The sequence below is a fragment of the Aethalodelphis obliquidens genome, unplaced genomic scaffold (genome assembly GCF_003676395.1).
Source record: "Aethalodelphis obliquidens isolate GAN/ISIS:26980383/991018 unplaced genomic scaffold, ASM367639v1 scaffold36, whole genome shotgun sequence".
NCBI classification, from domain to species: Eukaryota; Metazoa; Chordata; class Mammalia; order Artiodactyla; family Delphinidae; genus Aethalodelphis; species Aethalodelphis obliquidens.
The window spans coordinates 10,594,681-10,611,801 of NW_020837980.1; the positions used below are offsets into that span (position 1 = coordinate 10,594,681).

The 17,121-nt window shown below is 39.0% G+C and overlaps 1 protein-coding gene across 2 annotated transcripts in view; it reads left to right on the forward strand.

Moving 5' to 3' along the window:
* Positions 1–17,121, forward strand: part of ST8SIA1 (ST8 alpha-N-acetyl-neuraminide alpha-2,8-sialyltransferase 1) — a 149,971-nt gene that overhangs the window by 118,259 nt on the left and 14,591 nt on the right. The window contains exon 5 of one of the 2 annotated variants that reach the window (XM_027129446.1): positions 4,530–5,539. The exons of the other annotated variant lie outside the window; for it this stretch is intronic. Coding sequence (XP_026985247.1) covers positions 4,530–4,554 — 25 coding nt within the window. The 3' untranslated portion in view covers positions 4,555–5,539. Of the gene's footprint in view, positions 1–4,529; positions 5,540–17,121 lie in introns of those variants that run through there. 2 annotated transcript variants of the gene reach the window in all.

Below are 17,121 nucleotides of genomic sequence, written 5' to 3' on the forward strand. Positions count from 1 at the left end.
TAAACTTGAATGTAGAGGGGAAAAACAGAGATGTACATGACAAGAAATAAGGTTGAGGACAACCCAATGTTTATAGCAGCACTATTTACAATAGCCAAGACATGGATGCAACCTAAATGTCCATTGACAGGTGAATGGATAAAGAAGATGTGGTACATATATATAGTGGAATACTACTGAGCCATAAAAAAGAGTGAAATAATGTCATTTGCAGCAACATGGTTGGACCTAGAGATTATCATACTAAGTGAAGTAAGTCAAAGACAAATATCATATGATAACACATATGTGGAATCTAAAAAATGATACAAATGAACTTATTTATAAAACAGAAACAGACTCACAGACATAGAAAACAAACTTATGGTTACCAAAGGGGAAATGGAGGGGGGAAGGGAAAAATCAGGAGTTTGGGATTAGCAGGTACAAACTGCTATGTATAAAATAGATAATCAACAAGGTCCTGCTGTATAGTACAGGGAACTATATTCAATATCTTGTAATAAACTTAATGGAAAGGGATCTGAAAATAATATATATATATACATATACTTCAATAAAAAATATATACTTCAATATAAAAGTTAAAAGGAATTTTAAAAAAGAAATAAGATGGAGGAAAAAGAAAGGAGAGCCGTGTAAGTTTCAGGTTTTCTGAAGAAGAATCAAGAGAGAACAAAAATAAGCAATCATTAGACCCAATCAGAAAAAAAATGTTAAAAAACCTTTCCTGAAACAGGACCTGGTCCACAGATTAAAGGCACTTGTCACATTCCAAGGTCAACTTAATGGGAAAAGACCCCCATTGACATATTCTGACAACATTTTTACATTTCAAGGATAAAGAGAAAAATTCTACAAGCACCGAGTCAGAGAAACGTGGTTCACTTACAAAGGAGTAAGAATAAGTGTGGCTTCAGACCTCTCCATATCATTGAACTTCAGGAGCAGTGTCACAGTAGGTACAGAGATTTGAACAGCAGAATTCCTTCTCCAGCCAAGTTGTCTGTTCATATAAGATACAAGAGCTCAGAAAATATATTTCTCAAATACCTTTCTTGAATTACGTGATTATATAATATGTTTGTGTGTGTGCGTGCGTGCGTGTGTATATACATGTATATATATATATACACACGCACGCACGCACGCACGCACGCACGCACACACACCAGAGCTGAGTGCTAAACACTTAAGGAAACTTGCAGTATGAGGCACGAATAGTAAAATCCAAAGGCTGTTAAAAATTAGGGACTGACCAGTGGTATGCTGGTCAGTGTTTTAAAACCACCTGTAGGGCTGTGGGCGAGCAACATGATTTGTAGAGTTTGCCAACGTTCGTGGTGTAAGAACGGCTACTGTGTCCGATTTCAAGCTACCAGTGTGATGCCAGTGTGGAACTGAGAAGTGCAATTGACTCTCACATGCCTTTAGGAGCTGGCTTCAGCTGGACCAGTTATCTGCAATTTGAGAAAAAAAATAAACATTGTATCTGAGACCATATACCCAAACCAATTGTATACTCCTCGTATTAGTTTCTTTGGGCTGCAGTAACAAATGACCATAAACTGAGGGGCTTAAACCAACAGAGGTTTACCATCTCACGGCTCTGGAGGCTGGCAATGTGAAGTCCAGGTATTGGCAAGGTCGTGCTCTCTTTATGTCTCTAGGGGAGGATCCTACCATGCCTCTTCCTAGCCTCTGGAGGCACCAGCAGTCTTTGGCTGGTAGACTCATCATTACAATCTCTGCCTTCGTCATCACATGGCATTCTCCCTGTGTGTTTCTGTGTGGCCGTGTCTGTTTTCTTACAAGGATATCAGTCATTGGATTAGGGCCCATCCTAATCTGCTATGACCTAATTTCAGAGTAACTAATTACATTACAAAGACCCTATTTCCAAATAAGGCTGCATTCTGAGTTTCTGGGTGGACAAGGATTTGGGGATGAACACTATTCAACCCAGTATAAGAATGAACACAAAACGTAAGAAACAAACCACACAAAAGATAACATTGATGTGAATACCTATTTGTTCCGAGGATGGAATACTTTGTGCTGGCAGAAACCACAGGAGGGTGATTATTTGACTCCAAAAATTTTTAATTTCTTCTTGCCCAAAACATGAATAAAGTTGAAAATCCAACAATAATTTAGGGGAAAATTATATCAGCTATGAAAAGAAAAATGGTAAACGTCTTTCATATATAAAGATACTATGTAAATAGATATGAAAAATATTACAGCCCAGGAGATAATTGGATATAAAGGTGGAAAAGTCACAAAGAAGTACATGCAGATGGCTCATGAAATGAGTAAGTATTCAACAATATTAATAATTAAATACAATTACATTAAAATAGCAAGTTATCTATTTTTAACCATCGAAGTAGCAAAAATAAAGAGAAAAGATAACAATGACTGTACACTCTTATGGGAGAATAATGGGGGACTAAATTAGTGCAATCTTTTCTTCTAGAAAAACAGAAGAATTGACATGTATCAAGAACCTTAAAAATGTTCCTACCTTTTGAATTATGAATAACACTCTGAAAGTCAATCTTACAATGGTAATCTTGAAATCTGTATAGCATAAAGTAGAAAGCAGAAAAAAAAAAAGGAGGGTATCAAAGAATTAAGTATTATCTTGAACAATTACAAATACTCTATTGTTGGAGATTTATGGTAGAGAATGTAATCCATACTAGGTAGTTTAAGCATAAAGGGATTGATTTAACTGGATTTTAAAATCGTTGGGAGGTTGATGAAACATTGAAGAAACAGAGAACGACTCCAAAGGCCGCACTGCAGAACTTACTGTGATCAGTAGAGGGCAGAGCAGGGAGCCACCTGCCACAATGAGAAACTACACGTCAGCTGCTAGCTCCAGACGCATGCTACTTGAGTCAGAATCTGACTTTAAAACAAAAACACTTGTTTCCAGTTTCATTCTGCACTCTCAAGACTGAAGTTACAGATTTGGCTGCATTTCCACAGGAAATGATCAAGCAAAGACACCCAATTGGAGTCAGTTGAGTTTCTGCAGCCTCAGTGGGGGCCCTTCCAGTCTTTTCTTCCACTTCTGCAGAATTTCCTGCAGCAAATACTTCTTTCTCCTTGCTTGCCTTCACTATGATGTTTGGATAAGAGATGGCCAGTGGAGAATATGTGTCTCTTAAAAACAAAAACTAAACAAGCTAAAAAGAACCTAGAATCTTCGACTGAACAGTCATTATGAAAATTGCTAATGGTGCCAAGGCCAAGGAAAAAGTCACAGAAAATGAGTGTGGGAAGGAGTGATCACCCCCAGAATGCAAAATCACAGGAGTGTTATCTGGTGCTCGAACAAGGAGCTCCACTTAACAACCATTTTTCTTTTAGGACTTGTGAGGGATGCAGCCACAGGAAATCCATCCACAAAGGATGCAGTGCCCCAACTTGCACCGCACCTGGATAGTTATGTGATCATTTACTGAAGAAATCTAGTGTACTTTAAATTTTTTTCATAAAAGTTTACATTGTATTGTAGGTTAATATTAAATGTTTTATAACAAAAATTTCAAAAACAATTCATTCAACTCAGTTCAGAATTCAAGACACACAGGTGCATTTCATTGGCTGAACCTACATCACAGCTGGAACCCTAGCTGTAAAGAAGTCTGGGAAATGCAGTTTTTAGTATCCCAGCTTCTGAGCAGAAGGCACAGAAAGAGGTCGGAATGGATACTATGTGAGGACGTTGATATAATTGCCACACCCTAAACATGCAAAATGTAAGAAATGCATTCAGTAGCTTTTTAAAAATAAAGTTATTTATTTTATTTATTTATTTTTGGCTGTGTTGGGTCTTCATTGCTGTGTGCAGGCTTTCTCTAGTTGTGGCAAGCGGGGACTACTCTTCGTTGCGGTGCACGGGCTTCTCATTGCGGTGGCTTCTGTTGCGGAGCACGGGTTCTAGGCGCACGGGCTTCAGTAGTTGTGGCACTCAGGCTCAGTAGTTGTGGCTCGCGGACTCTAGAGCAGAGGCTCAGTAACTGTGCATACGGGCTTAGTTGCTCCGTGGCATGTGGGATCTTCCCGGACCAGGGATTGAACCCGTGTCCCCTGCACTGGCAGGTGGATTCTTAACCACTGCTCCACCAGGGAAGTCCCCATTCAGTGGCTTTAAATGATTTTGGAAATACTTTTGCTTTAACATTTTTTAAAAAAGCATGGAATAGAAGATATATGTAAGATCTCAACTTGTGAAAAATATATAGGGGACAAAACACTCTGGAGAAAGATGCCAGTGCATTCAGCACTTGCATGAGTCTATGAGGGATTTCTTTTTCTTAAGTATACCTTTTACCTTTTCTACAGTGACCATAATTAATTTTATAATCCTCATTCCCCATCACAAGTCAACAAACATTTGTTAAATAAATGCTGGAATTAGTAACATGAATGAACAGACTATTTGTTTTGCTCTTCTAGGCTTTAAAGAAATAAGAAAGAGCTTGTTAATGTCCCTCTAAACTTGGCTTTTTCAGAGCAGCCGTGAGTTCTGCCTGCTGATACAATAGTGTGGGTAACATCGTCTAGCCGTTTAGATATAAATTTAGGTACGTGCGCATGTCTTTGTCTTATGTTATTTATGTTAAAGTATATGACTATTGTATTAGTTAGGATTCTACAGAGAAACAGAACCAATAGGATAGATAGGTAGATAGATAGATAGGTAGATAGATAGATGAAGAGGCTTATTATAGAGGATTGATTCATGCAACTGTGGAGGCTGAGAAGTCCCATCCTCTGCTGTCTGCAAGCTTGGAGACTGGAAAACTGGTGGTTTAGTTCCAGTCCAAGTTTGAAGGACTGAGAACCAAGAATACATAGTTAGGTTCTACTCCCCGTCCAAAGGCCTCAAAACCAATGGTGTTAAGTCCCAATCCAAAAGCAGAAGACCAATGTCCAGCTACAGTAATCAGGCAGAGAGAATGAGTTCTCCCATCCTCTGACTTTTTGTTCTATTCGTGCCCTCAGTGGCTTGGATGATGGGGAGAGCTACCTGCTTTACTCAGATGGATTCAAATCCTAATCTCCTCTGGAAGCAGCCTCTCGGACACACCCAGAAATAACATTTAACCAGACACCTGGGCACCCCGTGACCCAATCAAGTTGACACGTAAAATGAACCATCACTACTATATAGACTTATTTACTATTAATATATAAATAAGCTAATTTTAGTTCTCAGTCATAAATAAATCAATGAGCTGTAATAATTGCTTGCAAAGAAAAATAAAACCCAGAAAGACAGTATGTATATGGTCTTTTCCTCGTTAACTAGCAATAATATTACTTTTCTTTCACACAGAGTGCTCTACTTTTAATTAAAATTCCTTTGGTATTTTGAATAATTTTTACCAACTGTGACAAAAACATAAACTCTTCGGTATCATTTCTCTCCTCCTTAAGTATTAGAGATATTCCTTCTGGAAAATTAAGGATTTTCTCATGTAAATCGATTCCTGAAATAAAATTACTCAAGAAGAGCAAAAAGTTGTTTTTTTTTTTTTCTTTCTACAGTTCCTTCTTGTGAGGCACCTTCTTCTGCTGAACATCTGTCTGGACCATGCTTTTCCAACTTAGCATATGACCTAGCAGAAGGCTTTTCTCAGAGATTCTAAGGAGGAACTTAACTGCCCCACCTAGTTCCAGGAAACCCCTGCAGGATGATGCTGAAAGATAGAAACTCTCACGTTAAAAATAAATTAATCCAATAACAGATATAATAAGTCAATGAACTTTTTTCCCCAAATTCATCCTTCCTATAAATATATTTGGTCTGTTATCCTAACACACTGTGATTATAGAGCATGGTACTAAGAAGATTCCGATATATGTGCTGTTCTGTTTTTTTTTCAACTTTCTTTTCCATTTTTGAGCAGTGGGAGAAGAAGGTTGGTATTAACCATGTTTAGAGAGATAGGAGAATGGCTTCTGGGTATATATAACATATAAAATTTGTTATCAAAATACTTTCTAGTGTAGACAGGCAGTGACTGAGGACAGATAGAAATGGAAGGAGTCGCTATTTGCCCGCACATCTAATAGAAGTGTAAGTGGGGAAGACGGTTTACTTTAAAAGCTGATGTAATCCACTAACACTTGAATCACAACATGAAATAAAAATAGATGTTCTGTTTTCAACAACTGTAATATAATTAACTCTTAGCCTCTGTTTTTACCTCGCCACAGAATCAACTGTTTTGCAGCCTACCGAGGTTTGTCTGGGGCTGTTTGCAGTTCATGATTTGAAAGAATTGGAGGTGAGAGGAAATGGGTGTATAATTAGTCCTTGGAGTTGAACAGAGCAACTGAGACACACCTCACCTCCTCTTCTTAGTTACTTTCTTCACTTTGCTATTTCCCTCTGCAACTTGGTTCACTGTGGCAGATGGAGAATGGAGTCGGTGACAAGGAAAGAAGTGAAATGATTTTTGTTCCTTTTCTCTATTTGTTTCTCAAACTCTGTACCACACAAGTTTTTGATTTTGTCTTTCCATTTGTTTTTGACAGTACTTTTTATTTACCTCCTCTTCCTGGTGTCCCTTTGTTTCCTATTCTTCTGTTTTCTCTCTCTTTTTCCTTTCTTCCCCATCTGTCCTCATGCCTCCTCTTCTTTTTTCCAGGTGATAGTATAAGTTAGAGTTAGGGTATTAATAGTGTGAATGAGCAGGGTGTGTGTCTGAAAGGACTATGTGTCTCTCCAAGGAGACTGGGAGCCGAAGTGGAGTCCATCTCGGTGCTGGGAGGTAAGTAAAAAATGGCTAAAAGAGAGTGCCCAGGGGTGGGCTTGAGATGATGTCTCCAGTTCTCCATAGCCTGCATGTGATATTTTGAGAATCACAACATTTCCATATTTCCAGTAGGAAGATACAAAAACATTAAAAGCACCGATGGAGGGGGAATTCTCTGGCGGTCCAGTGGTTAGGACTCCACTCTTCCACTGCAGGGGGGCATGCGTTCGATCCATGGTTGGGGAGCTAAGATCCCGCATGCTGTGCGACCCAGCCAAAAAAAAAAAAAAAGAGTACCGATAGAGAAGAAGAGGCCCAAGGTTGGGGAAGGGCAACCATGGATTACCGGGACAGCAGAGGGGACCACAGACTTGAGTACTAGTGGCCAGCTTGGTGTCCAGAAAAACCAGAGATACTGACCATATCTCAGAGACACCAGAGCTAGACCCCAAGGACCAGACAAGATAAACTACAGTGCATTAGAGATGGCCAAAGGATCCACCAATTTTATGAGGATCCAGAGGGGAGAGTAGGAGGAGAGACCTCCTGAAAGAGGAAAAACAGCTCTGGATGAGTTGTTTTTTGTTTTTTTGTTTTTTTTTTGTGTGTGTGGTACGCGGGCCTCTCACTGTTGTGGCCTCTCCCGTTGCGGAGCACAGGCTCCAAACGCGCAGGCTCAGCGGCCATGGCTCACGGGCCCAGCCGCTCTGCGGCATGTGGGATCTTCCTGGACCAGGGCACGAACCCGTGTCCTCTGCATCGGCAGGCGGACTCTCAACCACTGCGCCACCAGGGAAGCCCCAACTCTGAAGGAGTTTTGCATTTTAAATGGATGAAACATTTAGTCCAAAGACTGTTTTACTTCAAAAGACACTGAATGACTTTAAACTGACAAATGGAAGGTTTTCTCCATTAGTAAGAATGGGAACACCAGAACAAGATGAAGGCAACTGTAGAGGGAAAAAAGAAGGGAGAGTTCTGAGTTGTGTGTAAATTTCAATCCTGCTTTTAGGGATGTGTGTGTATGTGTGTGTTGAAAGATGGAAATCAGTATGTTAATAGAAGTCAACTCTGGTGGAATTGTGTGATTATTATTTTATTTTTCCTTCTTTCTATCATTCAGCATATATTTACTGAACATTTACTATATGCCAAACACACTTCTTTGTGCTTATCTTCATTTCTTAATTTCTCTACAATTATACAATTACTATGTATTGGTTTTGTAAAGAGGAAACCATAATTCAATGCTATTTAAAAATAAGTCTGTCCAGTTTACTCATTGTGGTATTTGAATGATCCATGTCCCACCATGTGAGTTGTAAATAAGGCCTTGGAGTTCATTCTTCTGTTCCTTAAGTATATGCTTTTGAGGTTGGTTAGTTGTAAATTCCAAGCGTCTCAGGAATCATTTTGTTGAGTTTATATAGAGCTTAATTCTCAAGCAGACCTTTTTATTTACAATTTAAGACCTACCATGTTGCAATTATATACAAACTAGCGTTCTGTCTTGATCTTCAGAAGCAGAGCAAGTTTGCCAAGTAGCATGCTCAAATGATCGTACCCAAAAATGGATTAGAAAGGTTCAGTGAAAGTCAAATCTGATAGTTGATTACGTTTTTGAGATAATGACCTGTCTATATAATGACCACACCAAATGCAATGGGTGTTCTTCGCAGATGAGTCATGGACACCATGACGGGTCTTGTGGCAGCCTGCAAAAGTAGACTTTGCAAGTTACAGGTGGCACATCTAGTGAGATATTTCCATATGCTTTCCCATGATTATCAAATACACTCTCTAGTGGCTTTTGGGATTTGTAAATGATTAGTTAATAATGATTTCATTTTTAAAAATTCTCATCAAGAGGTCTCCCCAGATTAGTCATATTTTTGAGGCAATATCAAGCATTCAACCTGCCTAGTCATCCAGCTAAAGGCAGGTGGAACATTTATTCTTCTATTTCTTCAGATCAGTCAGTGGGCTGCACAGTGATAGCAAGTGCCCTTTGCCCTCAGCTCTTTCCTGGCTCTCATCCCTCTCACCACCCCCTTTCCAGAACCTAGTAGAAAAGGATCCCTTCATTCACACCCTCCCCACATTTTCAGTTTGAGTTGAGTTTATGCCACAGAAGAGAAATGCAAGTTATTTTCTTGCATATTTTCTTGCATTACTTCACAACCTTTCAATTGTGAAGTAATCAAAGAAATAGAGACTCTAATAACATTAAAACATATAATTTAGATGTATGATAATGATTTTATTGGCAAAATTCTAAACTGAATAATAATTGAATAATGGAATATATCATTAAATAAATGTGATACCTAGAATAAATGTGCAGTACATTAAAAATGTTCATGCAAATGCAAATGATTCCATTAATTGTTTTAAATTACATTATGGAGGGCACAGATAAATTCTTTGTGATAAAATAATTTTACAATATTTTGGAGAGTTATCATTCTCTTATAAAACTTTGATTATATTTAGCTTTTTTCTTTTTTATTATAGAAACGATTCTTTGATAGTCCCTTTCTGCTCTCCATAAATCTCTGGCAAACTACATGAAATTGACCATTTTCACTGACCCTTATTCTGTTATTTCTAAGTTTTTGAATATTTTTGAATATTTCTTTGAATATTTTTGAATATTTCTGAATATCAGTCACATATTTAATTTTTTTCACAAAATAAAGAAAAATGACAAATGTACAGTTATACTCATTTCAGTATTCTAGCAATGCCTGGATAAACACGTGCTAGCCATATCCTGCCTAGGAAGTGGCTTTTCTGTTCATTTATAACTTGTTTCCTTGACAGTAATGTCTACTTCTCTAGAGTTCTTTAAGAATTGGTTTCTCATTACTTGTTCTTGCAGAGAGGAGAGGAAGAATGATGATGATGGTGATGGTGAAGATGCTGATGATGGTGATGATGATGATGGTGTTGATAGTGATGATGATGATAATGGTGATTATGATGATGATGGTGATGGCGATCATGGCGATGATGGTGGTGATGATGATGTTAAAGCAAAAATTATAAGAATTCTTATGTGCCGGGCACTATTCAAGGTGCATCACGCGTATGAACTCACCTAGATCTCACGGCAACCGTATAACTAGGTGCTCTTGTTATCTCCATTTTTTCCAGAGGAGAAAAATTGAAGCATAAAGAGATGAAGTAACTTGCTTAAGGTTGCGTAGTTTGCCTGTGGAAGAGGCTGAATGTTCAGTCTTCTCCAAGTACCCTCTCTACCATTGGAAGCCACATTTGAAACCACCATCTATATTAAAATTTTTTGTGAGATACGAATATGGTAATATCTATTGGCTTCTAAAATGGGATCTGTTTTTTAAAATATAAGATTATTGCTTTGTGCCAACATTGCCCTATTTTTTTACCTAAAAGGTGACATTCCACAGATTAGAATATACCTCACCTAATTTTATATGTCTTAAAATAAATCTATATCTGTTTTTAAAGTTTACTGTGGCTTTAATTTCATATGGTATCTTAAAGAAATAAATATAATTGCTATTCTGAGAACTACAAAAGGGAGAAACCACAAAAGAAGAACACCTATGGTCAGAAAAACAAGCACAGTTTTATTTGTCTCGAAAAACAATGAAATTTTTCTAAATGCTTCGTGAGATTGAAAAATGATTATATGATTCTTAGAGGGTTTGATGTTTGTTGAAAATGATCATATTCTGTTTACAAGAAAATGACCTAGCTTCTAATGAGAGATTTGTATTTAAGAGTGCTATTCATTTTCTAATTACCCATTTTACGGTTTAAGACTGGGGTGAGGCGGGGATGGTTTGCATAAAAACCAGTGAAAGAAGATGTTGCTTGACAAATGTGAAGGCAATCAAAAGTATCTCTTGTAGTTTCTTAGTATTCCTGGGAAAAAAAAATTTCCTGGGAAAAATTTTGTGTTTTGTCCTGTAGCATATTTTGGAATGCATTCTGTGACAAAGATGCAAAAATGCTTAAAAATTCACTCATTCCTGTATGCATTTATACAGAATGAATGCCTACACTGTGTCAGGCACAGTATTTGGCTTAGAGAATACAAAGATAAAGGAATTAGCCTTTTTTGAAGGAATCAGTAAAGGAGCCCTAAGGAGAAAATTACATGACAAGGTAGTAAGTACCTTGATAAAACTAAAGTGCTAAAAGGCACAAAGTTAGTTACCTAATCCCGGCTTGGGGTCATGGAAAACTCTCTAGCAGATGCCATGAGTTGATTCCTGAAAGATTACTAGGAATTAACAGGGCAATGGGGGTGTTCACTTCAGACAGAAGGTATAACATGTACAATGGCTTGGAGGCGTGAGTGGGCATGGCCCATCTGAGGAACAGCAGGTAATTGGGCTGGGCCGGGCAAAGGCAGAGAGTGCTGATGAGCAATAGCAAAAAAGAGAGGCTGCAGAGGTAGGCAGGGGTTATCCAGAATTGCCTGGACAAGTTGAGGGCAAGCCATTGAAGAGCTCCTCCTTGACGGGGGATTGACATGGTCAGGTTGGGGCTTGGGACAATGACTTGGGGAGCCTTGAGAAGGATGTGTTGGAGACTGAGAGATCAATTTGGATGTTGTTGCTATGATACAGAGGAAGATTGATGATGATCTGAAATAAAACTGTGACATTGAAGATATGCGTTAGTTAGGGTGGGCTAATTGCTACAAAAAAACTACTGCAAATCTTCATGGCTTGATACAATAAAGTATCCTTTCTCACTCACATGTAATTTGAGGGCACCTGAGGAAGAGGAAGGGTTCTGCTCCATGCTGTCATTTATGAACCTAAACTTCTTCTATCCAGTGGTTCCACCATTCCCCTGGGGCCATAGGGTCCTTGACTGTGTCTGCTTTATTTTGTGTTACTGACAGAGGAAGGACTAGGGCAGGTGGATATTGAATATTGGGGAGAGAGATTTTAGGGTCCAGGCTGAAGTGTCATACAGCAGTTCTGTCCAGAACACATCACATGGCTCTGCCCAGCCACAAGGAATTCTGGTAAGTAGTCCTCTTGCATGCTCTGGAGGAAAACAAGATGGTTTTGGTGAGCACATGCCCATGTTCAACTGTTTTTGATCTGTAGAATGTCCGTTTCATGTGGCTCAACCTGTAAGTAATAGAGACAAGAAAGTACACTCAAAAGATGTATATGTATAACTGATTCATTTTGTTGTGAAGCTGAAACTAACATACCATTGTAAAGCAATTATACTCCAATAAAGATGTTAAAAAAATAAAAAATAAAAAAAAAAAAAAATAAAATAAAATTAAAAAAAAAAAAAAAAAGATGTCATAAAAAGGAAACTTAGTGACCAGTTGGGTACAGAAGCTGTGAGAAGGGGAAGAATACATGTTTTAAGGCTGGGTTCAGTCACTGGTGAATGGTTGTACCATTTGTTCAGTTAAGGAATATGGTTGTTGCAAAAGATAACGGAGGGAAGATGCTGAGTTTGAGATGCTTCCTGCAGATCGCCACAGGACTTGCTGCCTCATTTTCTTTAGACCTTTGCTAAAATGTCACTCTAAATAAAATAGCAACACCTCACCCTCTCTTTCCTATCATCCTACTTTATTTTCTTCATGGAACTCCCCAAATCATGTTCATTTTTGTTTATTGGGTATCTCTTCTCACTCAAATGAAGGATCCTAGGGAGCAAGACTTTGTTTATGTTGTTCACTGCTCTATCCTGTATTGCATAGAACAATGCCTGGCACATAACAGGTACTCAATAAATAATTGTTGAGTGTGTAAATGAATCAAAGTGGAAATGACCAGCAGTCTATTGGTTGTAATAATAAATGCTAATATTTATTGAGTGTTGACAATGGGACAGATACAGTTCTAAATACTTTGCAAGTATTAATTCATGTAATAAAGCATCCCTATAAGCTAGATACAACTAATATCTCTGTTTTACAGACGAAGAAACTGAAGTACATACAGCTGAAGAAACTTAACCATGCTCACAATGTTAGTTAGAGAGGAGATTCAAATGTAGGTGTTAGGGCTTCAGAGTTTACGCTCTTAACCATTATGCTATTCTGCCACATAATTTTGGAATGTTTGAGTACCGGGCTGGAGCCAGAGATCAGGAAATCATCAACATGAATTTAGATGTGAGTAGAGGTCAACCTATCCCTTGAGATTTTTTTTCAGACTGACCTGCAACTCCTATCCTGTATCAGCCAGAGAGTTCAATGCTGTCCCCAATATTTTGGGAATTTCCATAAGCTTAAATTTACATGATCATTGTTTATTGCAATTACCTGTTTCCTTCAGTTTACTTGTCACCTCATCTCATCTCCTGTGACTGGTCTCTTGCTGCTCCACATCAGTGTAGACATGGATTAAAGCTTTCTTTCCTTAACTTTTCCAAAATACTGTTCCCAAAGGCATTATGCATATGTAGCAAAATGTATAGAAGGTTTAAGGTACGAGAGCGGAGACACTGAAAAACTGTCAAGCAAAGAATATAAAGATGGAACATCTGACATTTCTGTGCTTAAAAGTATTTGACCAGGGGCTTCCCTGGTGGCGCAGTGGTTGAGGGGACACGGGTTCGTGCCCCAGTCCGGGAGGATCCCACATGCTGCGGAGCGGCTGGGCCCGTGAGCCATGGCCGCTGAGCCTGCGTGTCTGGAGCCTGTGCTCCACAACGGGAGAGGCCACAACAGTGAGATGCCCGTGTACCGCAAAAAAAAAAAAAAAAAGTATTTGACCACCATGTCACTGGGAAGGTCTCACTTGGTGTGTTACCGCTACTCTCTAGTATCCTGGGATGTTGTTACTCCTCATTTCTTTTCTTTCTCCCTTCATCTCACCCTTTGGCTCTCCCCGCCCCCAAGTTCCCATTAATTACGTATGCCGGAGTGGTTAGTTATCACTTATTTCCCTTTCTACTCCCAGGACATACTCTTAGAATTTCACCTTCAACACCCAAAGCACCCTCTACACTTAAACAAAGGGAATTCTGTTTCCAAAAAGGACTCTGGCATCAGTTGTTAAAATAGTGTTTTCCACCCATTACCAGTTTGGGTCCTAGTTTGGGAAATGAAAGTGAATGAAATCTCCCAGAGAGTATGGGTGACTTGAGATAAGAAGAAATCAGCTATGCATGGAAAGAAAGAGATCAGGAAGCAGCTAGAGAAAGATGTACTTCTGAGAAAATGTTTGTTTGTTGTTAGTTTGTTTTAAGTGAGGGAGACTTGGCCAAGAGCTCACATGGGGGAAATGGGCCAGTGGAAGGGAATGGATGAAGATAAAGGCGATAAAGAGGGTAACATGGACCAGATCTTTGAGAAGGTGAGAAGGAGTGTATCCCAGATCACAGGTGAATGAATTCATACGGGGCGGGAGGCATACATCTTCCCCTGAAGGAAAAGCTACACAGTGTGATTTAAAGAGCGTTGAATCATCAGTCAGATTGAGCTGAGTTGGAATCTGGGGTCTACTGTATGCATTCCAGCTATGAAGCTTCTCTAAAAGACTTAACTGGTCTGTTCCTCAATTTCCTCCTCAGCAGAAAAGAGATAATGCCCTCTTCGTAGAATTACTACAAGGCTTAAATAAGATAACACATGTTAAGCAAGAACATTATAATAGAATTTGTTGATTATTTCTGTAATTTGATTATAGGTCTTCCAATTTCTTATCTGAGACTATCACTAATTTCATCAACAAGAGACCAAATCTACTACATTTGTTTTTTCATCTGCTTCAAAGGGATTTTGTGGTTTCATGGTCTCATTGTCATTTGGAATTTTGATTAAGTTTTGAGGGTTGACTTGTTGTCAGCGGGCCAGACCTGGTCTGCATGACTGTTTAACTTAGCCATTCTTTTTCTTTTTAATTTGAAATCCTTTAGATGGCACACGTACATTCTATTTCTAGATCCGTTCCCTCTTGTCCTGTCCTTGGCCCCTGCGTATATTTTCCTAATCAGCTTAGCCCCTGGACACACTTGAGTTTTCAACCCATGATCTAAATTGATTTCTACTAAAATAGCTGATGCCACTGAAAACACGTGTGTTACTGAATCTCCAGGTAGCATTTTCTATCTTCGTTTCACTAGATGTCTTCTCAGCATCTAGCACTGTTGACAAACTTCTGAAACTCTTTTCTCTTCTGTTATTGAACACTCTCCTGGTGTCCCCTCACCTCGCTGCCCATCTACCTTTTGCTAGAATTCTACCCGCTTTGCCCACCACTTAAATGCTATAATTTGTCACTGTTTTATATGTTGGCCCATTGCTCTTCTGGGTGATCTTATGTCCAGAGCTCAGAAGGTCCAAAATTGGGTAATAATCTTTCCCCTCAAACCACCTTCTCTTGTGTTTTATATCATGATGAGAGGAGCCACCAGAATTGAAAACACCCTCGCACCTAGGAGGGACACAGATCTAACAACTGGTGCAGCATTCATACTAAATCAGCATGGACACTGCCCCTAGACCTCACCACTGCTTTCTAGTGATGTTAAGCCCTGGTCCTCCCAGTCACCAAAGTCAGTTTCTCTTTCCTCTCCTATAGCCCCTGGAGGAACACCCTTATCATCTCCCTCACAGAGGAAAAATGCTCTCCATTTTTCCTTATGAGTAAAATCTCAACCTTGATTGGCAGTAGGTCAATCTTTTTTTTTTTTTTTTTTGTGGTACACGGGCCTCTCACTGTTGTGGCCTCTCCCGTTGCGGAGCACAGGCTCCGGATGCGCAGGCTCAGCGGCCATGGCTCATGGGCCCAGCCGCTCCGCGGCATGTGGGATCTTCCCGGACCGGGGCACGAACCCGTGTCCCCTGCATCGGCAGGTGGACTGTCAACCACTGTGCCACCAGGGAAGCCCAGTAGGTCAATCTTTTATACTGCCTTGTGCACCAAGCTAGCCTCATCGCTAGCTACTCCCAAGGTGCTAAAGCTCTACCATATTAAATTATTTGCATTTTCCAGAAGTCCTCCTCTCTCCCCTCTGTGCCTTTGCCCACGCTGCTCTCTCAGGCAGGAATGCTTTCTCCTCAGTTCCATGTACATAGCCAACTTCTGCTCAGTCTTCAAAATTCAGTTCAGATATATCCGTCTCTGAAAGGCCTGCCCTAAATTTCTCTCCTCTTAGCCACATCCCCAGTTTAAGTTTGGAAGCTTCACCTTGCAAATATTTTTTAAAGTTTGCATTCTTAGGGCACGTTTTAATATGTACTATGTATGAAGGGAATAGCTTGGTATGAAGTGTTGTTTGCAATCTGGTAAAATATTTTCTTGTGGAAGAGGCACCCCTGTAGGATGAGAAGGTCCAGAGGAGGAAAGTATAGTAAATCAACACAAAAATCAATGTTCGTTGACAGAGGAAAAGGAAGCAACAGCTGGGTAAACAAACAGCTGCGCAAAGAGACAGAAAAATGACAGCAACCATGAACATGGCAGATAGTCCAAAATATTAAAAAAACAAGTAAATAACAGGAGGAAATGAGTTAACATACTGGAAAATTGCTGAAACATTTGAACAGGAAGTAACTAATGAGAAAAGTGTTCAAATAAAAGTTACAGAGAAGAAAATTAGAACAAATATTCTGTGTAAAAGAAGTGAACTTTTAAAATGAAATATACTTAAAAGATAAATTAACTTGAAAACTTGTGACTCTTTTTGTAAATGTGGTTTATATGATACAGACAACATTATAATAATATTAAAAACTTAAAAAGAATAAAATTACACCCTAGGCCTAATTTACTGGTGTGTTGAAAAAAGTAAACTAAAAACTCACAATTGTCTTACTTTACATTTATATGAATATTAAGCTGCCTGACCTTTCAAAAGGAAATATCTAATAACACAAGTAACACATAAATATATTCAGCTTCTAAAGAACAGAAGCATTCCAGATAAGGCTGGACCCTCTTTTACTGCCCTATACCCACTGCTCTCCCCAGAGGTAACCACTGTTTTGAGTTTATTGTGTATCCTTCCAACATTTTCCCATACATTTATATACATATGTGAAAATATGTATCTTTATCCTGTATGATAATCCACTATACAAATTGCTGTAGTAATTCTGCATCTTCATCATTTTCATGTGACATTTTGTCCTGGAAATATTTCTGCTTCCTTACAAATAGAGTCATGTTATTAAAGAATTGCCTTGTATTCATAGAGTGGACATACCACTGTTTTGCCATTCCCTGAGTGATGGACACTTAGGTTGTTTCTGATTTTCTGCATACTTCAGCAAACATTCATGAATATTAACTTGGTTCCATGTGCCAGACACCCTGTGCTCTAGATTTAGGGGTAGACAAAATAAAGTCCCCTTTATATA